This window comes from Chamaea fasciata, unplaced genomic scaffold (genome assembly GCF_029207755.1).
Source record: "Chamaea fasciata isolate MVZ Bird 193981 ecotype frontalis unplaced genomic scaffold, bChaFas1.0.hap1 SCAF_3, whole genome shotgun sequence".
NCBI classification, from domain to species: domain Eukaryota; kingdom Metazoa; phylum Chordata; class Aves; order Passeriformes; family Sylviidae; genus Chamaea; species Chamaea fasciata.
In genome coordinates, this window is record NW_027094088.1 from 12084246 (window position 1) to 12112008 (window position 27763).

The 27763-nt window shown below is 44.9% G+C and overlaps 1 protein-coding gene across 3 annotated transcripts in view; it reads right to left on the reverse strand.

Moving 5' to 3' along the window:
• SYNDIG1 (synapse differentiation inducing 1) overlaps nt 1–24174 on the reverse strand; it is a 49963-nt gene extending 25789 nt beyond the window's left edge. The window contains exons 1-4 of one of the 3 annotated variants that reach the window (XR_010719919.1): nt 23977–24174; nt 13123–13689; nt 4848–4985; nt 499–787 (exon numbers count right to left, since the gene is read on the reverse strand). Coding sequence is in view for 1 of the 3 variants with exons in the window: in XM_066178032.1 (XP_066034129.1) it covers nt 4848–4985; nt 13123–13665 (681 nt within the window). In the remaining 2 variants the exon portion in view is untranslated. Of the gene's footprint in view, nt 1–498; nt 788–1591; nt 1746–4847; nt 4986–13122; nt 13690–23976 lie in introns of all 3 variants that reach the window. The other 2 variants (XR_010719920.1, XM_066178032.1) reach the window with 2 other exon arrangements.
• Nucleotides 24175–27763: the final 3589 nt, after the last annotated feature.

Sequence of the window (27763 nt, forward strand, 5' to 3'; positions counted from 1 at the left end):
TTGTGTGACTTGGTATCTGGTCCAAGACAGCAAAACAAAGGCCTTTTATTTCCATTAAAGCTCATCATCTTTACGCATGTATGCTGAGCACTGAAACTCCGATAAAAGCTAGATTTCATACTGCTACCTTCCAGTGGGAACATGAACATTCTTTCCTTCTCCCCAGTGACTACTGAAATATGTCAAAATACAGATTTTTATTTTTTTTTTCCCCAACGCCCCTGTCTCTGAAAACTGGATGAAAAGTCACCAAATATTTCAGAAGTTATCATGAAGAAAGAGAAGCTACTCTTTTTTTCCGGTCATGTGTACCTTGTTTCCATATGAAACTGTAGAAAATCCTTTACCCAGTGAGACAATGCCAGCAAATAATTACAAAGCTTTGCATCTCTGCATCCCCCTGCAAAGGAGGTAGTTACAGCAGGGAGTCAGCACAGCAGATGGGAAGTGATTACTCCCTTGTGTTCAGAGTGCAGTCTGCTGCCTGGCAGGTCTCACCTGCTTCCAGGGAGGAGGGAGGGTGTGAAGGCTATTTGAGAACCCAAGCATGTGGAGAAGTGTGCAGAGGGATTTTTTCAGATGCGTGTCTAGGTGTCTAGGTCAGTGACACAGGTCCTTGGAAGGCTCATGGGAGTTCGGTGGAGGTGGTGTGCACGCTCTTTTTTCTGCCTGTAAGGGAGCAGGCACGAAGTGAAGCTCATTCATACCATCAAAGGCTCATCTCTCTCATAATGAATTTCTGTTTACAGTAGGGAGGGAAATGTGTGACACGGTATTGCTCTCTCTCCTAAAAATAAAAGCAGGGAGAAAAAGAGGATTCATGCAAGAAGACCTTTCAAGACTGTTACCACCACCTCCCAGCCCAAGCAGAAAGCCTGACAGCCCCTGAGAAATCATCTGACAAGTTCAACAGTAAACTTGACATAACAAAAAAGATATATTTTTAAAGTTCTTTCTTTGATTTATGAGGTTTCACACTTGCCTAAAATCTAAAGTGCTAAAAATATCTTTGGAAATAAAAACTGAGGAACCTGCAAGACTCCAGAGGGTGGAGATTTATGAAAAAATAAACATAATTAGGTGGTTTTTTTGATCATACATTCTTTTGTGGGGAAGAGTTTTTGGTGAAAGACATCATTTACTTTCCTCTTTCCAAAAGTTTCCTTGCAAAATGCACAAAAACTCCTTTGATTGAGCTCTTCAGCTGTTGACTAATTAGACAATCCAAAAAATGGCCAGCCTAAAAACTCACATGCTTCATTCTGGAGAAGCAAATGTGAGAGAAGACAGGACACAGGGCCTCATCCTGAGAGTGGAGCTGAGAGAAGCACAGGACTGGGCAGGTACAGGAAGTGGGGGCAAGGCTTGGGGGAAAGAAGACACATATAAAACAAGTGGACAGCACAGTGATGGCCTCAAGGCTCTCTGTTTTTTCTGAGGGAAGATGTAAAGCAGCAAGTCTCAGCATTGCTTGGGATAAGATCACCAGGTGACATCCTGCTTAGAAAACTGGATATCCCAACAGGAAAAAATTATGTTGGGCTTTCATTAATTGTATTTCTGAATCCACTGCTCCTCCCTGCTGTCTCACCTGTGGATGCACATCTTCATTTCCAGGCAGACCCAGGGGTAGACCCTGAACAGCTGCATCCCTCGATACAGGGGCTCTGCAAGAAGCCTCAAGTCAGCAGCACATTGGCAGCCTTGGTGGAAAAAATAAGTTCCACACAGAGCAGAAGCATCACCTGCAGGAAAAATTTGGCTTTCATGGAGCACAAATTCCCCCCAAATTCAGTCATTCTGTTGGTAAAGAGCACCTCTGCTGTCTTACAGCATTGTGTAATTGTTTTGCAGCATGACACAGGCAATTGTGTCATAAATGTGCTGGCAGCTGATGCAGGAATAAACAGAGCACCTATAGCTTTGGAATGAGCTGTACTGCAGACACATTCCCTGCAAACAAAGGCTTCAACTTCAAATGCGTCCCACACCTAGAGCAGACTAGATTTTTAAAACAAAATTCCCTGCCAGTGCTGTATACTGCATCAAAGAATCCATCCCCCATCTCTGAATTTCCTACACGTCACAATTTATTCCCAGGTGGCCTTTTTGGTAGAACTGCTCAGGAGACTTTAGAAAACACAAAATTTTCAAGAGCTCAATCAACTGCAAAAATAGGGGTTTGATCATGAGTACCAAGATTTGATTTTTAGCTATACTTCTGGCTTTTGATAAAGAAGGGGAAAGTTGGACTATTCTTTTGAATTAACAAGTGATCTCAAATGTTACCAAGGAGTTTAAGCTGAACGACCTATATAAATAGAAATCACATATATGGTTTATGTGTCGAAGTATGAGTGGATATCACTGTCAATATTAGCTTAGCAATGTGCAGGGTTTTGATGGTTTGTACTATCTATCTCAGCAAGTTCTCAGCCACAGGATGTTTGGGCTTACTATTGGTTTCATTTTTCCCCCAGAAAATCACAGTTTGTTGGATGTGAGGTTTTGCAGAAGAACCATTTTTTCCCTGTTTTTTCAGGGCTGTGATGGACCTGCTGAATGGGAAGGCAGAGAGACAAAGGAGCTCCCTGGGAACTCAGGGAGAGGACAGAGAGGTGTGTCCCTGCTGGACTGGAACTAGCTGGACCATCTTTCTACAAGAGATTTGAAAATTTGGTTTAGGCAGCCACATTCAGCTATCCTTCATCATTATACTAAAACAAAAACCACCCAAGTTTTCATTTTCAATTGACAAAATCCTTCAGCATAGTACCAATTTTTTTCCCTGTATTCATGCCTTTTCCACCTTGTGTATTCTCCCATGGAAGTGAGAAGTTCCTACAGACTCATGCTGGCCCCAGGATCAGTTCACAGCTGGATACCCTGGATACCCTAGACTTTGTACACTGGTTCTCAGCACATTTAGCTTCTCAGCCATATTACCTTTTACTATTAATTACATTGAGGGGGTATATTGGGTTTTGTAACAAAAAAAAAAAAAGTTTATTCTATTCCATCTGTTGAAACTTGGTTGGGGAGATTTTCTTTATCTGTTGTAACTCCAGAAGGGAGGGAGTAACTGCCTTCTCTGATAACAAGCCAGCTGTTAAAACCAGGTGGAGCATTGTTTTTTATCTCTGCTCAGTCTTCCACTGCCTCCCAAGCCAGCTGTTAAAACTGGGTGGGGCATTGTTTCTTATCTCTGTTCAGTCTTCCACTACCCCCATGGGGATATCTTTTGTTAATGGGCCATTAAGAGCTCACCAATGACATGACACATTACATTATCCTATGGTGAGATGCTCTACCCAGGGAGGAGGAGTCAAACCATTTTCATCTAGATAAAAAGGAGCCACAAGTGTCACCAGGCAGCCAGTGTTCCCACAGAACTCCCAAATGAAGACGGGAACCATCTCTGGACCCTTGACTCCACAGCACCATCTCTGCTTCCAACAGGATCACGTCTGCCACTCCAGGAGGGCTTACTTTTGGACTGTTTCCAACACCCTGACCAACAGGGTGTCAGGTTGTATTTCTGACTTTGTTAGGTTTTTCTAGGATTTCTTGTTTGTTTGCTTGCTTGATTGCTTATTCTTCTGTACTACAACATTTGTATTTTTTTTAATATCCCTAGTAAAGAACTGCTATACCTATTTCCAAAATCTTTGCCTGACAGTCTTTATTTGCAAATTTATAATAATTTGGAAAAGGGGAGAGGGGGGCTTATATTCCAAGGGAGACTCCAATCTTCCCTGGCAGATACCTGTCTAAACCAAGACAGGGGGTTTGTATTTATTGGACTGTGCTGTTTTCTTACCTCAGATAAAACTATCTCAAAAACAATCAAAACTCCAACAATCAGAACTTGTTATTTTCCACTGGACAAACACAAATTGTCTCAAAGGCTTCCCAGCAAAGACAGACTGTTCATCTGAAGTTAAAAAAAGTATTTCTCCATCTCTTTTTGTTGTTGTTTTTTTGTTTTGTTTTTTCTTGTTGTTGTTGGGGTTTTTTTATCTTGAAGAGTAGGATTCTTCAGATCTGAAGAACCTGCTCTGACAAATCAGGGCTAGTAGGTGTTTAGTGCAGACAGATTAGAAAGACAGCTGAGAGGGTGAATGTGAAGGGTGCTGTGGAGCAGAGACTGTAGTTTGCAAAAGGCACTAGAGAGAAATATAATCAAATGTTTCCTCACAGTCACTGATGAGGCTGCCAGTGTGACGCCTTCTCTGTCACCTCACATTATCTGCCATGCTGGGAAACTCAGTAATTACATTGCAGACACTTATGGAGACATACTTGTCGAAATAAATGATGGGCATGAGGTGATTGCAAGTTAAGCAATGTTAAGACTGTCTCGTGAAGGAAACAAACCAAAACATAGTCACTTCTTTGGTAAAAATATATTTGCATAATAAAATTTGAAAGGAAGAACTGGCTAAGCAACATTTTTCCGTGGGAAAGGAAATGGTTTCTGGAAAGCAAATTCACATCTGCAGAACAGAAATTATTTTTCTACTCCTGGAAAGATATTCTAAATAATCATCTTGGGAAATGTAGATCTGCGTTCCCAGTAGGAAAGCCAAGCATTTGAGCTATCCAAGGGTGTTTTCTATTCAAAAGCCATGTCCACAGAGGATTCTTAGCTGTACATTTAACCTGACATGGAATTTGACCATTGCCAACTAAAAGCTAAAATATTTTGTAGACACCACCCTCAGCAAAGTATTTCAAAAGGCAGCCACCACTGCCACAGAGACATATCCAGGTGGGGAAGATGCCATCGCCTTGAACTACCTTCCACTGTCCTGGAGAATGTCTGGCAGGAGATGTTTTAAAATTACCTCATGGGACAGGTAAAAGGCAGCAATTCCCAGTGGCCAGAAGCAGCAGAGCATGGAGAACACAGTGAGGCCAAGATGATCCCTTGGTGGCATCATCAGGAAGTTGTCTTCACTCTCGGTGTCACTCGAGTAATCACTCTGGAACAGCAAAAGAGAGTAATGCAGGTGTGCTGGTTAATGACATTACTGCTTTTCCTCTGCCATGAGCCAATTCCCTGCTCATTTCTCCTACTCCATCACAGCAGTGGCCAGCAGCTCTCCTCTTCCTCACCCACTGTGTCACAGATTCCATCACTGTTGCATAAGCTTGAAAGTACAAAAAGATAAATGTAAAGGTATCACTGCAGGGAGCTGAAAAGGAGCCATGAAAGGAAGCGGCTCTCTAGTGAGATGAATATTTCCTGGGTGAATATTTCCTTCCAAAAATAAAGAAGGAGAAGGAGAGGGAGAAAATCCATAATATTGCTGAAACCATCCCTTGAAATTGTCCACTCACCTGAACAGGTGAGATTCAAAATCAAAAATGCTTTTGATTTTCAGGTTTTTCGCTGAGTTGTGTGCTGGCATATTATCTGTGGAGACTACCTCTCTGATATTTGAAATTGCCTTTTCTTTCACATAAAGATGAAATGGAGAAAAGATTCCCCAAGTAACTTTGATCATGTGCTGAACCACAAAATTATCAGTGATGCTGCCTCCCAAAGGCCAACTTGACCTGCCTATGAGTTACCAAGGGTAAAAGAATAATTCTAATCATTAAGTCCTGACCATGCAGACCAATTGTGAACCAGAAGGGTGAAAAAAAAAGTTAAAAATCATAGAAAGAAATCCAACAGCAAATGGTACCTCTTAACTCTTCCAGCTAAACTCTCCTTTCTCCAAGCAAACCTTCCTTCCTAACATTCTCATACAACAGGACACCTGATCCTGAGCTTATCAAGAAATCTTCTCTATTCAGAATGCCCCCTGACATTGGGATAATTGATAATTTGGCTACCTCTTCACTTATTCCTGGATCTGTAAGAGCTGCACCCTGACACTGAAGAAGCTGGATATTAGTGTTGTTGAGAAGTCAGAATTATATTTGTCAGTTAGGCTTCCCTTCCTTTCTCTTCCCTTCCCTTCCTGTCCCATCCCGTCCCTTCAGTTCTTGGGCACCATTTCCAGAGTTTATTGGAGAAATCGGGCATTGGAAGGCAGAATGCCACAGGAAAACATCTACACAGGAAGAAAGAAGAGAAGCCAACTCCACTCATAAGATGCATTTAAGATGAAGTTTCATCACAGCCTGTGTCTGAGTAGATAATTTCTGATCTGAGGCAGCTTTTATATTCTGTAGAAAAGCTGAAGTGACTGAAAGAAGAATAGAGGAAGAGCAGACACAAGGTGCAATTTTTTAACAGAGATGGTGATGAACACTTTTCTGCAGTTGTAATGGATTTTCTATTAAAAAAGACCTTTTCTTAAATCAAGGCTGGCTACCCCTAAAAGCTATGTGCCTTACCTCAACTGAGACATTACAATTGCTCTGCAGATAGCCTGCCAAGCACACTGGAGATGTCAGACAACAGTGTCTGCTCTGAACTACAGCTGCCAGCAACCTCTATAACCTGATGAATATTCAAGAAACAGCCCTTTTCCTTTTTTCATTCAAAGCAACCAATTCAGCAACATGCACACCCTGCATGCAAGACTAATTTCTCATATGGCCCTGAAGGATCTGCCTTCAAATCCAGATGGTCCAGTGGTCTGGTCTGATGAAGACCAACACAATGCTGCTCCAAGTTAATATGTGCTCTGTTTTCCTCCACACAATGCCTGTTCCAGTAATGTAGTCAAACATGATGACCTGTTCTGACCAGCACTCTGCATCCTTCTGCTCTCCTGCAATTGTTTTGAGTTCACCTCCATGCAGCAGATGCTGAAGGCGGCAACTGGATGGAGACTCTTTCACCGAAGACTGTAGTTTATCACTGCTGTGCCTCCACACACTCACTCATCCCTGAGCAAAATCTTGCTGGTAATTTCTTAAGAGGTGATGTCTCTAAAGCCTGTTATTTATTTAATTTTGCTTGTTTATTTCTTTTTACAGCTTTGAGTTTTGCAGTTGATTCCCTTTCAGTTTTAAAGGCATTTAAAAGATCAATAATCCCCTAACACTGACCTGCTGCAGCTCCTCTTGTTTCCCCAACTCCCAGTCTAAAAATTGCCCTGTCAGGCAGCCAGTCAGCCTTGCAGAATGGGCTTACAGAGGACTCTTCTTGGTTGGAAAACTTTTCACATGTAACTTTGCAACACCAAAACATAACGGGCAAAACCCCCTGGATGTAGTTGCCCAAGCCTATTCTTCCACCTTGAGCCCTGGACTTTGATTATCTCCCTTGTGATGTGTTCTAGACACCCACAGCCAGCCTGCCCATAGCTCCTCAGGAACCAGCATCCAGCACATTGCTACTGGAAGGGGATCACCGCAGACAGCAATTAATTGATCCACACTAAAACAAGCTGGGGGAAGTGGTGTGACCCTTCATGATTGTCCCCTTTCTGCTTCTGAGCTGACACAGCCGTCCTCAAAAAAAGTGTACCAAATATCCACCCACTACAAATGACAGCATGCAGCTCACCCAGAGCTCCTGCAACTTGCAGGCTGGATTCCGGAGACATCACTGCTGAGCTTCAGCCTGAAAACTCAGAGAAGTGATGATGAGAAAGGGAATTGCCATGAGCCCTGGCTACTATTAACAAGATTCATAGGAGGGCATTTGGACACTGCTGAAGGTGACTTCCCAGCCATGCTCCTTTCATCTGGAGCTGGCTAATAGAGGTTAATATCCCTTGGCAGGGCTCAGTATCTCCAGACTGAGGGGCTTCTCCTTCTAAGGAGAAAAAAAAATGCGAAGTGTAATCACTCTTGTAATCTGTTAATAATGCACCCTTGACGGAACTCAGAGATATAAAGTGTGTCCTATGTGCAGGATGGCTCAGTGCCATGACTGCATACCTGAGTGCCACACCCCTTGGAGCTCATACCTGGGCACCACACCTCTGACAGCACACCTGTGCTCTTCTGAGCATATGCCATGGGACAAAACCACTGAAAATTACATTCCCATATTCTCAACACAGCCCTAGATGAGCTTGGGCAAGGCATTTATGGTGCTGTTTTCTTCCATTGCCCAGGTGCAGAACAGAAAAAAAAACTGTACACCCAATTCAGAGGAGCAGTGATGGCCAGTGAATTCATCAGTAAAACCAGGCTGCAAGACCCTGTCTTTGCCCATGTTGCAGAGCTCTCTGTAAAGGGAGCTCTGACATACTCAGCCCCCTAAGGGGTGTTCAAACATGCTTTCTGGATACCTACAGCCAGGGGAAGGCTGAGGACATAGCCCAGTGCAGGACCACTGACAGAAAGTGTGCATGATTTCACAGGGCTTGATGGACATAAATCTCCTCAGGGTCTTCTCTTCGTGTTGTGGAAAAAACGTGCCAGGAGATGCTTGGGAATGTTGAGAAGAGTGGTTGGATGGAACAGGATCCAAATTCTATCTCTACAATTTCATGCTCAGGTCCAAAGGATGAGTTTTCACAACAGAATCAAGCAATTTCTAGTGGAAAAAAAAGAGGAAATGTATACGTTGAAAGCACTACATTTCTTTTCTTCTTTCACTCCCAGAACATTCTATTTATTTTGCATTTAGAGATTGTTTCAGACATTGCTGGGTGCTGGGAAAAAAGTAAGAGGGTTTTAAGAGAGAGCTCCAAGGTATTCTTTTATGTGACACATATGAATAATTTAATTTGCTGCCACGAATAGCTTGGGTTTATCTAAATAAGCAATCTATCTAGTGTCTAGGAGCGAAACTAGCAGGAGTATAATATGACAAATGCTATTTTTGGATAAAAGATGGCACATGAACTCTAACAGGAGAGTATTTAATCTTGTAACTCATTTCATATTTCACTGCTGCCACATTTGACAAGTTGTCTATTAGTTGTGGCATAAAGAACTCATAAGATATTTATAAATTTTCCAACGATACCTAAATAGGGAATCATTTGATTTCAGGGACAGGCATAGAAGAGAGAAGTTTAAAGCTCTGATAGAATGTGCAGCCTTCTGTTTTCATGCCTGGTAATTGGTGGAGCAAAGTAGGGCTCTATATGCTAATGAGACCTGTTTCTCAGATTTTTCTCCCTCCAGCCAATTATGATTTTTTTAGGCAGACTGAACAACACTCCACTAGGACCTGAGAAGCCCTGCTAGTAAAAAATCCCAACAAATAAGTTGGTTAAATGTTGCTGCAGGGTACAATCCATGATTAGGATGTCTGCTGCTCCTCTGCTGCATCTTGCATGCTCTTCAGAGGCGCCAGGCTTGGGAAGGGAAGAAGGTGTCTCCTTGCCAGAAAATTGTCCTAGACATGTGGAGCTGGAGAGACCCATCCTGAGGAGGATGACAGCTAGCAGAGTAGCAAAACCCTGCATCTTGGCTTGGTCAACTCTTCAAACCAAAACCAAATCAATCAAAATAGCTGGGTTTTTCCAGAATCTTTCTCTACTGCAAAGTTTTCTGCCAGAGAACAGCAACCTTTCTGGTTACCAAGAGCCCAACTCTTTTCAAAAAGACAATCATGTCAGAAGTAGTCGGACCTGCAATAAAACTATTTTCTGCATTTGTCCCTCCTGAAAGTATTGCACTGAGGTGTGGGAGACACTACAAAGGGAGGAGATCAATATTTTGGCATTTCTAAGAAATTAAATATCCATCCTGAAAAACCCTAGGCAGGCATTCTGGTATAAGGCAGGCAGTGCCAGGGAGACATGGGGGAAGAGCAATGACTCACAATCCCATGGCTGGTGTGTCTTCCAGAAGGCATTTTACAGAGATGCTCAAGTGGGACTCCACTTGCCTTGCACTGACATGTGGAGAACAGGAGGTAGCTTTCAGTTTTCAAGAGAAAAGAGCTCTTCTGCACAAAGGTCCCCTCTTTGCCAATGTTTCCAAAAAGGGGCTAGTTCATAGAGTTTTCTCCCAGAAAGAAATGCCAAAGCAGACATGAGCCTTGGTCTTCTCTGGCACTCCACAGCTTCTGTGCCTTGATGAGCTGTGGCTTGACACTCAATGTGACAAGATACACAGCAACGTCCTGTGCCACCCTCAGTGACAGACTCAAACCCTTCAGGACTCTCACAGTGGGGGAGCAAAATTTGCACCTCTGTTGTGCCACTCTCTTCCTTCTAACTTCTGCTCCCAGTCCTGGCACTCTTTCCCAATCCCATCTATTAGTAACCTAAAAAAGCATTTGTTTCTTGTCAGTAACTGACAGGGAAAAAAATACTTTCTAGTGTGACACACTTGGACTGTGTGATTCAGGTGCTATTTTTCTGTAGTTAACAATCTGGCATGGTTCATCACCTACTGTGATGATGACTGCTTGTCCTTAAATAGTGTTCTTTCCTTTCCAGAGTCTCCACGCATGAATTTAGGTCTCTGTCCTGGATTGAAGTATATTCTATCACCATCTTCATGAACTGTTGAAACCAGGTGAGACAGTGCTCCCTGCCTCCTCCACTCTGGCTTATCTTCTGTTAATGGGCCCATCAGCATCTTTGCCACATGACTCACAGATAACCCCCTCCTGGACTATCTCCTGTTAATGGGCCCATCAGGCCTTATCACATGACTCACCATCCCATTGAGATGCTCCGCCCAGAGGGAGGAACCAAGCATTCCAGTCTGGATATAAGCTGAGACTCTGAACACCAGAGGGGCACTTACCCACTGGATTCCCAGAGGACCCGAGCTACCAGACCTTTTCTACAGGATCACTGCTTCAGGAAGACCACCTCATCTGGACTGCTTCCATCACTCCACTCAGGTGGTATTCTGACTCTGTCAGTGGTCTTTTGTATTATTGCATCTATTTTATTTTACTTTCTTTCCTCTTTTCCTATTAAATTGTATCTCTGACTTGGAGCCTCTCATTTGTTTTGCTTTCAAACCACTACAGTCTCTAATAAAGCTGTTCTCTAGCCAAGCCCAGGAGGCCCGCATGTATCTGGCCACACAGACACAGCCTCTGTCCACCAGCTTCTGTGAACCAGAAGGGCACAACACAGGAGACCCATTTTTTTCTGGTCTGGTCAAATTAATTTCTCTCCTGCATGACCAGCTGCATCTGCAGAATTTGGACCTCCCTGGAATGGAAGCTACTTGCCATGCTGAGCTACTTCTTGCTGAAAACAGCTGCCCAGCAGGTTGATCCATTGGGATCATGGAAAAATTCATGGAAAAGAGTGAAAATCGCAGCGCTGCACAGGGTTGGTCAGGGAGCACAGCAACAGAGACAGACCCTGGTCTCAAAGCAGAGACTTCTAGCAAAGCGTTTCCAGCAAACCAGGTCCTTATCCGAACCATGCCTGGTTTTCTCCTCCCCTGTTCCTACTGGAGGGGAAATTTTGATGGAGAGGACAATCCATGGGTGGTGTGTACTTTGTGAAACTGTCATCTTATTCTGAGCACCTTATACACATAGGTCAAGATGGTTGTCCATACACCTGTGTTTGTTAGCACAATGTCACCCCAAGCGTCAAATAAGACAGGAAATCTGTGATTCCAGATGCTCTATACCCATTCAAGAACTGCCACATTTGACCTCAGGAGGTCTGTTTCCAGAGAAAGAGGTCAGAAAGAAGAAGGACCCAGGGAAAACAATGCACACACTGTTAGAGCATGTTACCAAAATCTACTGTTTTATTTTTCCCCTTAAGATCAGAGGAGGATGAAGTTCTACAGCTGGTTTTTAAGACACAAATGTTCTTTGTGAAAAGCTGATCAAGTTCCTCCAGTGCCACTTTGAAGAGGCTTTTTCCTTATGCTGCTGATGTTCCCAATCTTTTTTTAATCTCGTTTTCCAAAAGTTGGCTTAAGAATGTGTTCTTGACTGAATTGATGAGAGGGAGACGTTTTTTTCCTGCCTGAATGTCAGGCCAGATGTGTCAATAGCACCATGTATCCTGCAGTCACTTGTGTCCCTACTGCATGAGAGAAACTGGGGCAAAAAGATAGCATCCAGGAATTTTCTTTGGATTAAGGAAATTATACTTCCCACGGTCAATTCTGAAACTCTGTGGAAAGGTGTGATTTGAGCTAATATTCTCACATGCTTCAGAGAGAAGCTTTCTGTCTTCCTGTGGAGGCATTGAGTACTGCATTAATGGCACACAATGGGAAAAACACTTCCCTCTTCCCACCTTATCAATACAGAGAGAAAAGAGAATAAAAGGGAAGTCAGGTTCTTGCTGGATTTCCCCTGTGCTGATCACAGGGTGAGACACGGGTATTACAGGAGGTGAAAATAGAAATTTTAGGGCTTGTTAGGTCTTGGTCCTAAATGAAAATCACAGCAACAGAGAAAGCACAACCAGTATCCCTATCTCAGCTGGGACATTCATGTTTGAAGGTATGGCTTTGCTCTAGACAGCCACAGGGTCTTTGCTAGGTTAGGAGTCTCTGACCAGTGGTGGAGGAAATTTTCAGATCACCAGCATTACATTCACCCTCCATTCCCACAAACTCTGGCAAACACAAATCCCTGCCACACTTGGGTCTTTGGTTAAAATAAATTTTTAAAAAAATGCATCATTTAAGAAAGAATGAAGTTGTTTCCTTAGTCTTCCCCGTTACTTTACAGTGAGCAATCAATGAGGCACAGGACTCCAGAAGAAAACATTGTATTTGGGTCTCAAAAGTGTTTTGCTCCATCAGAAAAATATCATTTATTTCAGAGACATGGATTCACTCCACCTTGAAACCATAAGACTTCTGTTTCTGTATTCACTCTGTGACAGAAATGTTTTGTGTCTGAACCAGTAATTTAAAACATTCTGCTCAAGTCAGGTGAAGGCAAGAGATGATGCTGGCTTGCTGAGTAAAATGGGCTCCATGCAGATAGATAGATGCTCCCAGCCCCAACCTTACACAGCATTTAAGCACATGGATCTTCCTTCTTACCAGTCCCTTCAGAGACAGAAGGGAAATGCTGATCTCCACTAGGACCAGTGGGAATTTTGCCATTTGTAACCACAGATCTGGGACCTTACCCAACAAATAAAGCTGAGCAATCATTCATTGTCCTAGTTGGAGGAGAAAGTGATACAGCTGACCCAAAAAGCAGCTGAACCCTTGCTTTTCAGTTCTAGGGGGCTGTACACTTATTTTCAAACATGCCCTCCTCCCCCTAGCCTTCCCCACGTATCCTAAGAGACATCTGACCTCTAGTTCCTGGAAATCCTCCTCTTCCTCCACCTCATAGGAGAGAGTGTGAATCTTGATGTCATCCGAGGATAGGTCCATGAATTTGCTGTCAGGGTACTCCAGGCTGTCTTTGGTGGGCGAGCACTCCTCGATGAAGGTCGTTTCACAGCACTCCGAGCCCAGGCTCTCACCCCATGAGCGCAGCATGTTCTCGGAGTAGAGGATGATGTTGGGCCTGTAGTGAGACTCCACTGTCTGCTGCAGCATGCTGGGGTCCAGGAGCTGCTGTACGGGGTCACTCCTGCCATTCTCCAGGCATCTCGGAGAGGACAGATTGCCCGCTCGGTGGCTCTGGTACTGAGGGGTTGGGTACACAGAGACCAGACCATCTCGGCTCTCTGTCACTAAGTTCCTTGTGTTAATTAAACCATTCCTTTTCCCAGCCTCAGTGATCTTACTGTGCATAAGCACACTGTTCTGCTCAACCAAGCCATCCATACTGGGAGATGTCCAAGGCAGTGGGACCGGTTGTCTTTTATTTTGCCGTGCCTTAGAGCTCATGCTGGGTGAGTGGTTCCCATTCTCCTGATGAAGAAAGGAAACAGAAACCAAGGTGAGGACAAAGGCAATGAATTGAGGGACTCAAGTCAGCTTGTCTTCCATACAGTCTCAGGAGGAAACAGACCCCCATATATGTGCACACCCTTAGTTCTCCAAATATGTCCCCACTCAGAGAGGCAAAGAACACCTGCCCCACATCCATGGGATGTAGAGAAGTAGATGAGGTGACATGTATTGGTAGTGATGGACCCCATCAAAGAATGACTTTGGTGCCTGCTCCACTCTCCTACGGGTACCCAGCTGTCATTCTGGGGACAACATCCCTTTCCTCTAAACACTTTGATAAGAGGTGGGGAAAAAACCAAAAAAGACTGAAAAAACAACAACAAAAATCTCCTAAAAGAACCATTTTCAGTTCTCAGAAATGTGCAACTGCAGAAGATGGGCAGGTACTGTGTTCACCTGCCAGTGTCTGCAGCCACCCTTTGCTCTTGGCAAGTGCTTTACTATCCTTTGAAAACCCATTTTTTCCAGCCTGAGCACTTTCCCACCAGGCTCCTCATTTTTCTCAGGTGTAGCCAAAGGAAAATGCGTTTTGAAATACCTATGTATTGGCCACAGCAACAGTAAATTCAGGGGTTTGTTTCTGGGCATAAGCATAAAAATTAAAGACATGCTACTGGCTTCAAAGTTCTTCATATTAGATCCTCGAAGACCAAGTTATTAGTGTAGAATTACCTGTCCCCATTGTGCTGTCTGGAAGAAACCAAGAATGAAATACACAAACACGTAAAGATACGTAATTTTTTTTACTCAATGCTTTCTCTCTATTTCCCTTTTATGTCAGACAACCTCTAACAGAGCAATGTCTAGTGAAAGTCCAGACTTCAAATACCTTCAGTCTCTCTTTTAGATGCAAGAGGTATTTAAACCACTGCTAAGAGCTTTTCTAACACTACCAATTAAGCAAGAAACTTGTTTAACATACAAGAGAGCTTGACCCAGAGTGCTGACATGTTTACATTCACAACACTTGGTTTAACATGAAAACCCCATTTTACTGTGTAGCCAAGTAGTTCAGTGCTTCTCTTAAGTGAATCAGCAGGAAAGCTACAGAAGAGAAAATCCACCATGGTGGGATCCCATGGAAGTTACATGTGCAATCCAGGTGGCAGGAGCCTCCTTCTGGGCCTCCAGTTGCTTGACCATAAGCCTTCCACTTCTTCCTCCCACCTCCCCCCAAAGAAACTGTATGAAAGTACATCCCCACAAGCAGAAGATGAGAAACACTCATCAACTAAAGAGTAAGTTTTCAGACTTTGCTCAGTTTCTCATGAGCCAGCTTGGAAAATGTAAGAGGTCCCCTGATGTGTCACTTCAACCATCAGTCCCACTGAAGCCAGACTTCACCTTGAAACTGCAAACCCTCTTGCAAACATTCTTATCCCTGACACCTGTCAAGCAAAGTGAAATGGTCAGGAGAAATATGCCACAGAAACTGGAGGAAGACTCACAAATGAAACAAATGCCCTCCTGGAGAAATGTATGAAGAGGTCAACACTTCATCACTGCATCAATGGCTGGAAAACTTGGGTCAAGCCTTGGTACCTCCCTGTAGTGACATTATTTCAGCAAAGTCTGTGTTGGGGGTTAGGTTTGTTCCTTCTTTCTCTAAAGAACTTTTTCCCCATAAGTTACCAAGGAGACCAAGTGTTGGATACTTAGGAGTACTTAACCGAAACAAGGAGGTGGACAAAGTTGGAAGGGGGAGATAAAGCAGGTAAAAGACAGCTTGAGGTAGCTGCTGGGCTGTTCTGCTGTTCTTTTTTCATCGTTCAGAGAGAAAGAACAGCTGGGCTGTTGCTGGCTAGAGGAGTTTCATTGTGGCCAAAAAGGTCCAGTCCTGAAAAATCTACTATCACTGGTTCAGCCTGAATCCTGAGCCTTCTCTGCCACCTGCGGGAGCTGGGCCAGCCCTGCCTTGCCTTCGGCTTCTTCGGCACTGCTCCTCTTGCTGCAGAGTGACCCTGCATCCCCTGCGCTGCCGGGACATCCTGCCCCTGCCTGCCGAGACACCCTGCCATCCCAGCTACCAGCCCGAGACTTTCCAGTTTCAGCTTGGTTCTCTGAAGATCCTGCAAGGACACCGAGACCAAACTGCCCTGGGTTTTGTGAAACAAAGCCCTCAAGATTCTTGGTACTGTTTTCTTTTGTTATTAATGCTGTAGTTGTTTGGGGTTTTTTTTTTGTTGTTGTTGTTGTTTGCTTTGTAATACATACTAGTAAAGAACTGCTACTCCTATTCCCAAATCTTTGCCTAAAAGTCTCTGGTTGTAAATTTATAGTTGGAAAAAAAAAAGGGGGGGGGGGGGGGGGTTGGTTTACACTCTCCATTCCGAAGGAAACTCCAGCTTTTGCCTGGCAGATACCTGTCTTCCCAAACCAAGACAGTCTGGCTTAAGCAGCACTCAGAAAAATGCCATTTTAGGGCAGTTTTATTGCATGCCTTGGAGAGGCATTGTTGCTCAGTCCTACCATGGATCTAAACATCTATATGGCAGGTACTTACCTTCTGTGAATTTAAACAAGTCTTGTAAACCAATATTGAAGATTCTGAGTGACACTTTCTCCTTGGTAGCGAGCAAAAAGTGGGAAAAAACATCAAAAACTAGGCAAGGACAAGACAGGGAGCATCCTTCCCTCAGAGAACTCCTCTGATAATAGGGATAGTCTATTGCTCAGGACATCCTCCCTGGAGTCCCACATAGCAGTGCAGGCAGCATGCCTCAGGGAAGGTCAGCAGGGAGATGTGGATGGCAGCATGCAATCAAGGAAAGTGGTTTAACCCCAGGTACATTTTAATCTGTAGCTGGCTGCCTGCCTTACCAGAGCCTGATCCAATGTTCTTGGCCCTGCAAGAGTACTGCTTAATGGGAAGAGGCTGATGAGACTCAGACCTTTTCAGTTTAATAAATTAAGAGGAGGAAAAAAGAGAAAGAAATAATTATATTAGTATTACTCCTGAAATGGAATCCCCCCGGTTGAGGTGGAGGTATGACAGAGAGTGGCACATGGTCACGAGTGATGCTTAGAGGCAAAAGGCAGCTGTGCTTCTGCAGTGGCTCAGGGCCTTTGTTGTGCTTGCAGGGACCCCTTGGACATGAATTCAGCCACTCCACTTTCACTAGGGGCTTTCATGGACATGGCCTGGGCCACGCTCACATGCCTGTGACTCACAGGCATGTCCTAAAATTAAGATGATTCCAGGTTCCCTGCACCCCAGAATCCTCATATGGCAGTGCCAGAGCAGGTAACCTCTGACAGACCACCTGAGGAAACTGGAGGGTGCTTTCTCTGCAGAGAGCCAACATTCAAAGCAGAAAAAAGCTCTCAGCATCTATGGCCACAGTGACGTTTCAGATTGATGTTGACAGGAAAATGAAATTCATCAGAGCTCTTGAAATAAGAAAGCTTTTCAGTCTGCTCCAAGATGCAGAGTTAATTTTATTTGGTTGGATTCAGGTTTCTTCTGTCTTTGCATGGTTTTAATTGTCCCACAAATCACTCACTGGCACTGAGGCCAACCAAAAATAATTCTGCACTTTCACACTTGAGACTGGAACCAGAAGAAAAAGCCACATTCAAGTTATTTACAGATATATATATATATATATAATCAATATATCAACCTTCAATCTATGTTTGCCTCGGGGTTAGATATTTCTACCCCAGTCTACTATAAAAAGTGAGTCCATTCATTATTTTAACCTTCACTCTTTCCAATTTCTTGGATTCTGCCCTCCCCCTTTCTTACTTTAACAAGAAACTGCAAGCAGTGCCAAGATCTTTAGTCTGCAATGCTGTGGTTTATTAAGCTATCACTCGCGTTACAGCAGAGCCCAGTTACAATGAGGAGCTGCACTGAGAGCCACACTCTGCTGGGTGTACTGCAGCCTCCTGCTGTGATGACAGTGCCTGACAAACTAATTAAGCAGAGGGTGTGAGACAGAGAAATGCCAGCTGTAGGGAGGGCAGGGAGAGAACAGCTAAATGGTGTGCCCCAGGCTCTAGCAGACAAGGAGCAGAAGCCAGATCCGTTGCTGCCCACCATCTCAAAACTCCTTTGCTCTCCCAGGACCTGGCAGGATGCTGTTTTCCTCCTCTCTCCATGGGACTTTGCACAGCTTAAGGGCTCTTCAGTCTTCTGGAGACCCTTGTCAGGCACGCAATGTACTGTGTGAATAAGCAGTTGGGAAACTGAATACAGCCCCCCTGAATTCCGAAGCCACACAGTTGGAACATTGGGCTATGGTTGAAAAGCCCCAGCCTTCTCCTCACAGCAGACAAGATGGGCATTCATTCAGACAGATCAAGCATCACTGGCCCAGAAGACTGGTTTATTGGCAAGAAAACTGGAAGATGAAGGCAAGTGAAGCTGAAGGCAGAGTCCCCCTCTGCTGTCAAAGCCTGAGGCTGTACCCTCTGCCATTCCGTGCAGATCTGGCAAGTCGTCAGCCAGAAAAAAAGGCTAAAAAACTCATGTGTTTCTGCATGGGGGTGCTGGATTTCAGTGGAAATCTTTTCCCCATGGAGACAATCAAACACAGGAAAAAGCTGCCCAAGGAGGTTCCGCAGCCTACATCCTTGGAGCTTTCGAAGACCCAACTGAATTAAGCTCTGAGGATCATGGTGTGATCCCAGAGTTAACCTCTCTTTGAGTATGAAATAGAACTGCAGACCAACTGGGATTCCTTCAACTTGATTTTCCCATGATTTGAATCCCTCTGATCCTTAGAGATTCCCACCTGTCTCCCATGCTCCCCAAGAAGACATCTACTGCTCCTAAATCTCTCAGTCATTCTAAATCACCAGAATGGCAAGAAGTGGCAATAGTGACTTTGTGCCACCAACAGAAACGGATTCAGCCCCAGGATTATCAGATTCAACCAAATGCGCCTGGGTTTGAAGCTGGTTTCCCCTCTGCCAGCACAGAGAAAGCAGAGGGGAGAAAGCTCTCATGAAGAGCAGTCAAGCCCCACATGAAGAAAGGAAGTTGCAGATTTCCTGGCATGAGCTATTAGGTAAGAGGGAGTTTCAAAACCACAATGCAATAGGCTTCAGTATGATTTGAGGCATTCCAGACATTTAGAAACTGCAACAACAAATATAGACCTTATGCATGAGAGAAATCACAGGCCATGTATGGATCTGGAGTGCTGATTACGAAGTGAAATATTTAACAAAATGAAGGAAAAAACCCTTTTCCACTTGTATTTTTCTTTGATTTAGCTGGGCTTATTAAAGTAGGCTTTGTTTTAAAGGAATGCTGTATTTCAGTAGCTGGAATTCCTTTTACCCTATTAAGTAAGCTACAGGGAGTTTTGTAAGGCAGTGCAACTAACTCATACTGGGAAAATTAAGAATGCATGCACTAGTGATAGCTAAATGTTTCATCACTAGCAGTGGAATTAAAAAGACCTCCATGCTATTTTAGTATTACTAATATGCAGCAAATCCGCTGTGAGGTGCAATCTGTCCTCCTAAAAAGGTGGAATTTGAAGAACGGTGAAGCATCCAAGGTCATGTCAAGACAGAGCTGGAAATAAAATCCAGGTCATGATTGCCTGTGCAGAGATATATGTTAAAACAATTACCATCTGCATATCTGCCTGAATAATTGATTGCTTAATTCAGTATCTGAACTAAAGAATGGAGTGGGGGAGAAAGGAGGAATTACCTTGCGTTCATCTAATATATAATAATGTTATTTCTGCAACAAAGTATTTCCTTTAGAGCAGGTGGAAGCATGTTGCCTGAGCTAAAATGAAATGCAATGTTTCATTTATTTATTTTTAATTGAACAAGCTGGCTTTTAATTCACTATGTCTCAAGGTATTGCCTCAAAAAAAAACAAAGACATATTCAGACTTTTCTAGCAATTCTCCTTCACAACTTAAAGTTTTCAGCCTTAATTCTTAGTGCGGTTCAGTCTGAACTCAGAACATTTTTCATTCACTGCACTTTCCAGATAATAGATAACTGGCCTGACTAACAGCATCTTGCTGTGGTACATATAACCCTGGCTGTTGTGGAAGTCACCAGTGTAAAAATGCCTTGACACCAGGACCACTTCTGGCAATTACTCTGCAGAGTGAAAGCAGTCAAAGTCTGACTGTGTTTTTTTCTGCTGTTTTCAAGAGGCTCCCCAGTACTGCAGACCAGGTGCATCATACAACCCCAAATGTATCCAGCATCACCCGTGAGCTCCCCACACCCATTTCAAACTGAGGAGATTGAGCCATGAGGAGTGATTCTTGCTTTAAGAGCTTCCAAAAGAACCATAAGAGACTCACCCACAAATACCAACATAAGAGCATCCCCTAGCCCTCTTGGTTTGCCTGCTGGCTGAATCCTGTGCCTCCCCTTGGACCTAAAATCCCTGTTTAACTGTGTTTGTGACCAGGCTGGCCCACAGACAGGAACACCCAAATGTGGATCCAGGACTGGCCCTACTAACTCACTTCAGTCTCATTCCTGATGGGCAGCCCCCAGAGAGCCCAGTTCTTGCACACACCCTGCTCATCTGGCTCCACTTTGCTTTCCCACACTGCATCCAGGAAGCAAAGCAGGACAAGACACTGCCTCACATTTGCTCTGCATGTAAACCCAGAGTACTGTGCTCCAGGCTGGACTTGAGGTATTCCTGAGGCACAGATGGAAAATAAAGAGATGACAGAACAGGAATACAGTGTGGTGGTGCAGACAGGGTGCAAAATGGAAGTTTCTGTACCTCCTGTCTCAAGCAAAGCACCCCAGGGCTGTAAGTCACTTTGCTAGAAAAGCACTGTAAAATTACTCAAGTTAGTTCATCTGGGCAAGGATGATTAGAGTAAACAGATGCTTCTGGGACCATAAAATCAGCTGTGCTCCATAAGACTTAGAAAAATTGCAGAGCAAGGACTATACCATGGGACAAAAGCTTTACAGAATAGGTGATTTAGCCATCCATGGTGAGAGTGGTGGCTGGAGGCAGATAGGGCAGGCAGGGGAAAACAAAGCATTAGTATCAGTGGGGCATAGTTTGACCTTTACAGACCTTTCTCATCTCTCCCTGCAGAGACAAAAATGGAAATGAGTAATGCAGATGCCTATTAGACTCGGGGTATTATCTGAACATAATGAAAAATCCTATCCACTCTGTTCTCTGGGAGGAGAAGGGATATAGGACCTCAGAGACTTCTGACAGGCTTTGGGCTGGCAGCATATCCACATCACAACCTTGCCTCCATGATCTTGTGAGCCACATGCAGCTGGAAGAAGGGAGATTGTTCTGCTGCAAAAAGCACAAGGATAGCAGCTGGAAGCTGGGTGGGTGACATGGGGACACCACCCTCTGGGAGAGGACTGGATAAGTCATTGCATGTAGCAGGCAGCTGCTGTGGGATATGTCCTGAAGCAGCACACTGAGCACAGCTGTCCTGCAGGACCTAACACCAGACTGGATGCCTTTCCTAGATCCTTTCTCTAGAAGCTGAATGATTTGATTATGCCCCATCCCTGGAAGTTTTCAGGTTGGATGGGCCCTGAGCAACTTGAGCTAGTGGAATGTATCCCTGTCCATAGCAGGGGGTTTGGAGCTAAATGATCTTAATGTCCCTTGAAACCCAAACCATTTTATGATTCTGTCCTTTAGCAAATACCATTTCAGAGTTCTTTGCTCTCCCTGGGGATTTTTAAGGTATTTGAGCAGTCAATTAAAGCACACAAACCCCATCAAAATTCTGCTTGAATTGGTGTGAAGAGTCAGTTCATTCTTCTCGTGCCTCGGTGAAGCCTCAAAGCATAAGGACAGAAATACAGCATGGATTTGGAGAGCTATTGGTAAATGAGGGAACTTTGCACATTCAGATTTTAGACAGACACACATACAAACACACACGCATAGGGATGCCTGGTATAAAACTAGCACTGCTAAAGGCATGCATGAACTCACACCATTCATGCACTGCACCACTGCTTCACAATGCAGTCTTTGCTTGTGCAGTAAAAACAACCAGTTTGTCACTCTTCTGGTTTTACAGCACCAAATTCAAATCACAGAATCTTTTGATTCTTACGTGCTACAGGTTAGACCAGCTCCATGTGAGTCCTCAGGGTCACAGGCGTCTACATCTGAAGAGGAACATTTTGCTGTGACCCCATTACTCAAAGTAGTTTCCAGCTTTTTGCCAGAGAAAGGGTACTCAGTAACAATTGACATGATAGCTGGAAGATGTGTATTCAGACACACACAGCCACTATTCATGTTTGTCAAGGCAAAGCCAATGAACATGAGAGTATTTTTCTCATGTGCACACCTTTGCAGTAATTTTCCATTTTTTCCCCAATTGCACTGTACAAACCATAACCCGTAAAAATCCAAGTCTTCAAAGTGAAGACAACAAAATTTGGACTCTTAAAAATCATATATGTAATCTGCAATCTTAATAACCACATAGACAGTATTAAAAAACTCTACTGGAAGCATTTTACAGCTGTCTGCAGATATGAATTTGCTGTAGAAAGACCAAAAAACCTTATCCGAACATTGCACATTTTCTCTAATACTGTCCTCAGAAGCAAAAGCATTTTAAATCCTGAGAGCATCCTTCCTCAAGTTAAATGTATTGTGGTGGTGCCTGTGTATACCACTACTGCATTACATCTGCATTTGTATAGGGAAGAGCCCTCCTCTGTGTGTGAGATTTATTCCAGAGTCTGTGGCACCAGTGGTGTGAGACATCTGCCTGTCCACTTAATGAGAGGAGATTTCATTTAATTCCTACAAATGAGTTTATCCTACACACACCCTGGCATGACCTGTAGTTACCAAAACTGCCATTAAAATGTCACCTTGTCCAGTAAAATCTTTGTCTTAGGAGCGAGGTAATTTGAAATTAATACAGACCATCTACTTGCAGCTACTTTAAAGATGACAGTTAATAAACTATAATTAAAGCTAAGTCATTTAAATACATGAATGTAGGAAAGTGTATTCTCTGTTCTGACTGCCTTTTAGAATACACAAAAATCCCCCTCTATGTGCCAGTTAATGCATCATCTTGAGTTTAAGACCATCAAAGCATCTTTTAATTGTTGCTGAGGCTCTGTTTACACCAGATAAATATCTAATTCATTGTAATTTGCATATTTAATGTATCTGGAAAGTTTAGAGGTTTTTGTGGAGTTTTCTTGCTTCTTCCTCTTTCATTACACATGGAGGCTACAGCTTCCCTATCATGATTTTGAAGGCACAGTTCAACTGATTGCACTCTGGAGCAACCCCTGCCACACCTGCTCCATGTTCTATCTGGGGTGGCATGTTATACCCCACCACTAGTCCCACACAGACCCTTGTACCTCTCCCCCTGCAGCACACTACTGACTGGGGAGCACTACCAATCATGTTCCAGGAAGGCTTGTACTCCTGGAGTGTCAATTCCAGAAAGGTCTCAGTGTATTGCCAGCCTCTTCCTACTGAAGAACTGACCCCTTGCACGATGCATTAGTGATAGCCAGATACCCCATCCAGAAGGATGTTGCAGGTACGGAGGACTTACCCAATGTCACTCCACTGCCACCAAACCAAGACACAGCAATAGCAGAGACCACTGCTACCTCCTTGCCTCAACCATCCCTTTCTCCAACTTAGCAGTCACTGCTCTCAAACTAGAGGATGGGAAGGAAGAGAAATTCAGTCCGGCGCCTCTTCGGAGCAGGATAGCCAGGGGAACGGGCAGCTGCGGCTGCCAGGAGCTCAGCACCTCCACTGCCTGACCGCGGCTCGGGCTCTTCCCCCGCATACCCCTGCACAACCCCTCTCCCCTTCCCTGGGCTGACAGGGCGGACGGGAGCTGACAGAGCTCAGAGCAAAAGCTATTCTCCCACAGTGAGCTAGATGGGATTCCTTACGGGAAAGAGGAGGGAAGGGAAAATGAAAACCCCGCGTGCAGTTTCCCTTCCAGAGATCCCAATCTCGCCGCGACACTGGAAAAGCCTCTTCTCCCCCTAGACCCCGCCGGTCAAGACCGGCCACAGTAATTTGGGCTCTCCGCAGGGCATCAGGGAAGGACCTCTGCGGGCGGCCCCGCTCAGCTCCTGCTCTTCCCTGCGCTCCCCCTGGAGTCCCTCCGCCGCGGCGGCTGCGGGAGCCGCGGTGCCCCCGCCTCCGCTCCGTGCTCCGGAGAATGCTCCGGAGGATGCGGCGGAGCGGGTATTTGGTGCATCGCTGCCGGCAGAGGATCGGAGAGGGTGGGCTGGGGGGTCACTCACCTCCCTGCAAGGTGACCCGCGGCGCGGTGCTCCCGCTGGCGCGGCCGGAGGGGTGGCTCAGCGCCCAGGCGCTCCGCCCGGCAGCATCCCCGCGGCGGGGGCGGCGGCGGGGACCGGGCCCCCGGGCTGCACAGCGCCAGCGGAGACGAGGCTGCACCGCCTGCACCGCCTCGGCGGCACTGTGGGCTCGGGCGGAGGAGGAGGAAAAGGAGGAGGGAGGCAGGGAGAGAGAGAGAGAGAGAGAGGCCGGCAGAGAGAGAGAGGCAGGAGAACGAGCCGTGCGCGGCAGCGCGGCCAACTTTCCTTCTGCAGCGCAGCAGGAGCACCCTCCCATCCCTCGGTGTGTAACCCCCGCCCCGGGTGAGTGTGTTAAACGCCTCCCCTCTCTGACCCCCCTCTCCTCCTCCTCCTCCTCCTCCTCCTCCTCCTCCTCTGTAGGCCTTCCTCCCAGCCAGGTCTCCTGTGTTCTCCACACACCGGAACTCAGCGAACCTTTGCGGGCACCGCTCCTGTCGCCCCCGCCCAGCTGCCCCCACACCTTGCCTTGCCGCGGAGAGACTCCGGGACTGCTCCCCCAGCCACAAGGGCACTGCCAGCATCCCGGGACAGCTCCCCAAGACGTTGGGGAAGCTCCAGCAGCTCTGGAGAACTTTAAATGTTTGTATTTTATTTTTTAGCATAATGATGAGCACACTGGGCTGCATCCTACGGCATTGACGGGTGTTCCCTGCTTTCCTAATAATCCTGAGTTATAGGGATAAGCAATGTTCATTCACTCCTCTTCCCATTCCCAACAGGCCTGCTAGCCAAGTCATTTGCCTAAAAGTTTCTCTGTCACCACTTCTTTCTAGATGCTTCACCATCCATGGCTCAAAATGCCGTTGGGAAATCACATGTCCTGTTTAGATCACTGCTTCCCTTTGCCTGTACAGGGAGAGAGACACAAGGACGTGAAGCCCTGATGCATTTTTGTTGCCTTCACCTCTCTGGGTTATGGCTTTTTTCTCTAACTGCTTGCTTATAATTTGTTTTTCATACTATCAAAAGAAGGCATGCCAAATATTTGCTGAAGGAGAATGTTCAAGATTTAAAACACACATTAACTAACTTGAGCCCATCTTAGGGTTTTTCTCCAGCCCTGTTTTCTGCTCTCCCACAAAATTTTATTTGTGTTCTGAACTCACTTTGTGTTTAGTATATCCTAGTGGTATTCACTGAAGATTTTTCTCTCCTCCTAAATATCTGGTTCCTTGCTCATTCCTGAGTTGATCTGGACTGCAGGGAGGTTTTGTACCTTAGAGAAAACAGTTTCTTCCTTAATGTAACAGGCACTGGAAGACAATTCATACATAATCAGCAGAAAAAAATAGCCCCAAATTATGATCACCCTGATTCTCCAGAATGTTTTTCACCTTTACTTTATTGAGAATAGAAGTCTCTAAATCACCATCATTATGCATTTACCAAGTAACACTTTTAGGTCTTTCCATTCTGCTTGTACAGGGACATAACTTTAAGAGGTGTTGGCTTGCAGCCAGAGGTATTTCAGCTCCTACAGTGCAAATCCATCAGTCATCACTGCTACTGATTGGAGATACCAGCTGGTTTGGATGGATGGTGAATTCCTGCTGAAATACATTTTTTAGTGACCAAATGTATTTGTGAAATAAGGGGAAATCCAAACAGATTTGTTGGGATTTTTTTTTAAAGAAAAAAATTTCATTTCTGCAGAATGGACTGGGGAAGGGATTTCTGGATCATGAATCCCTTCAAATTTTCCTGCTTCCAGGCAGTTTGTTTCCTTCTGAAACATCCAAAATACGGGATTTTTTTCCATGATGTTATCAAAGTGAGATTCAGTGACATTAAGGAAGTAATAATTTCCCTTAACAGTGTTTCTCTGCCTTTACCATTCTCCCTAAACCAAACTAAGCACATTCTTCCTTCTGTTTGGGAAGACCATGGAACTTCATGTCCATGAGGAAATCTGGCCTCATTTGGTTTATTCGAATTTTGCAGCAGAACCAAGAAAATCTAAGTAAAGGAGCAATCACAATCCAACTAACAGGAGCTGTAACCATTGCTACAGACCAGGGCATACTTCTCCCTTTTTTCTAGTCAGCATGTTCTCTTGCCCAAAACCATCAAAGAATTTACCAATACACTAATTAACTCATAATTAACTAGTGTCAATTATGCCACTTTGCTATGGCACTCCATTTGCCATAAATTGTCCTATTTTTTTTTGCTGGAAAGCTGATGACTGTGCTTGATTTGATTTTGATATTTGCCGCTCACTGGTACCCTGCTGATTTTTGGAGAAAGTTCTTCAAATAGCAAGAGAATGGGGCTTGTGGTGGGGCAGGTGAACTGCATCAGGCTTGTTTGGGGTTTGGCGGTTTCTCTTCAGGTGCAGCAGCATCACTGAGAGTCCTCTTCAATACCAGGTTGTACAATGCATCCTTAATACATTGTGCCAGCACATTTCACAGCGTCTCATGGCAAGAAATTGGGAGGTTCATGCTATGTGTCTAGCAGTGGGAACTAACCCTTTCTTTTTGTTTCTAAAGGTGCTTTACTCCACAGCTGATGGAGACACAACTCAGCAGGAAAGCTTCTGTTCAGACAGAAGCATAAAGCAATGCACTGACAGGGAGCAACACAAGGAGATATTTGAAACGGGCAGAGGTGGGGAGGAAGAAAGTTCACCTCACTGGCTCTGATGGCTGTTGGAGCAGGGCAGTCCATGATGGCTTGTGAGCCTCCATGTCCTTCAGTTTCTATCTGTGAGGAGCTAGGGACTTGGGAGCCATCCAGGCAGGATGTCAAAAAGGAAATGCTACCTGGAAGCAGAAATGACCAGAGATGTACAAACAGCTTTTCTTACAAAATGCAGGTTTGTAGGAGTCAGGGAAGGGATGGGACTTTGCAGGCACACATCACTATAGCTTCAGGGAAATCATTTCACCACGAGACACTCTGAGCAGGGTTGTTACAGGGCTACTGCTGACCCAACAATTGGCCACTGCCTTCAGTGGAAGCACCCTAAGGAACCTGGCTGGGGAGTCACACAGTCCTGATCTTTGCTCCCCTGGGTGCTCTGCACCACAATCTGGGACAATCCTTGGAGACAAAGCTGTTCTGAAAGCCTCAGGACCAAACTGTGTGGGAAGCCACACATCCAATGCAGCAGGAACGGAGCTTTGTGGTAGCCAGGAGGATTTCAGGAGAATCATTAACTGGTGCATCTACTGATGAGCTAAAATGCTCGTGGGAGTGTCACGTTACACTGTGGTCCTCAGCTGGCCAAAGTCAGAATCTAGGATATGATGCATGCTTAGGACACCACAAGTAAGAAAGTGGAAAAGCAGTGCCTTGCAAGTGCACTGGTGGTCTGTAGGAAGAGCAGCAGCACCCCCTACCACCAGAGAAGGAAGGAGAGAGGATGGACCAAGTGCTGCTCCTCCTGCCTGTTCTCTGTATAAGACTGGAGCCCAGATTTTCACTGCAGACAAACTTCCTTCTTCTAGCAGAAGAACCCAGCTTAAATCTTTCACTGCACTCCTTCTGCTAAATCTTCCTGTGGTGCACAGCTAGCAGAAGGAGATGGAAGGGGTGGAAAGGTGATTTTGGAGAAGGGCTGACAGCTGGAATTCACAGTGGTAATGAACCAGAATAAAAATAATGACCTTCAGGTCTACAATACCCAAAGAATTGCTCATCACTCAGAGGGGATAATTAAACCCTAGGACCCTGTGCTCCAAGTTGTGCAAGGCTTTTGTCTTGT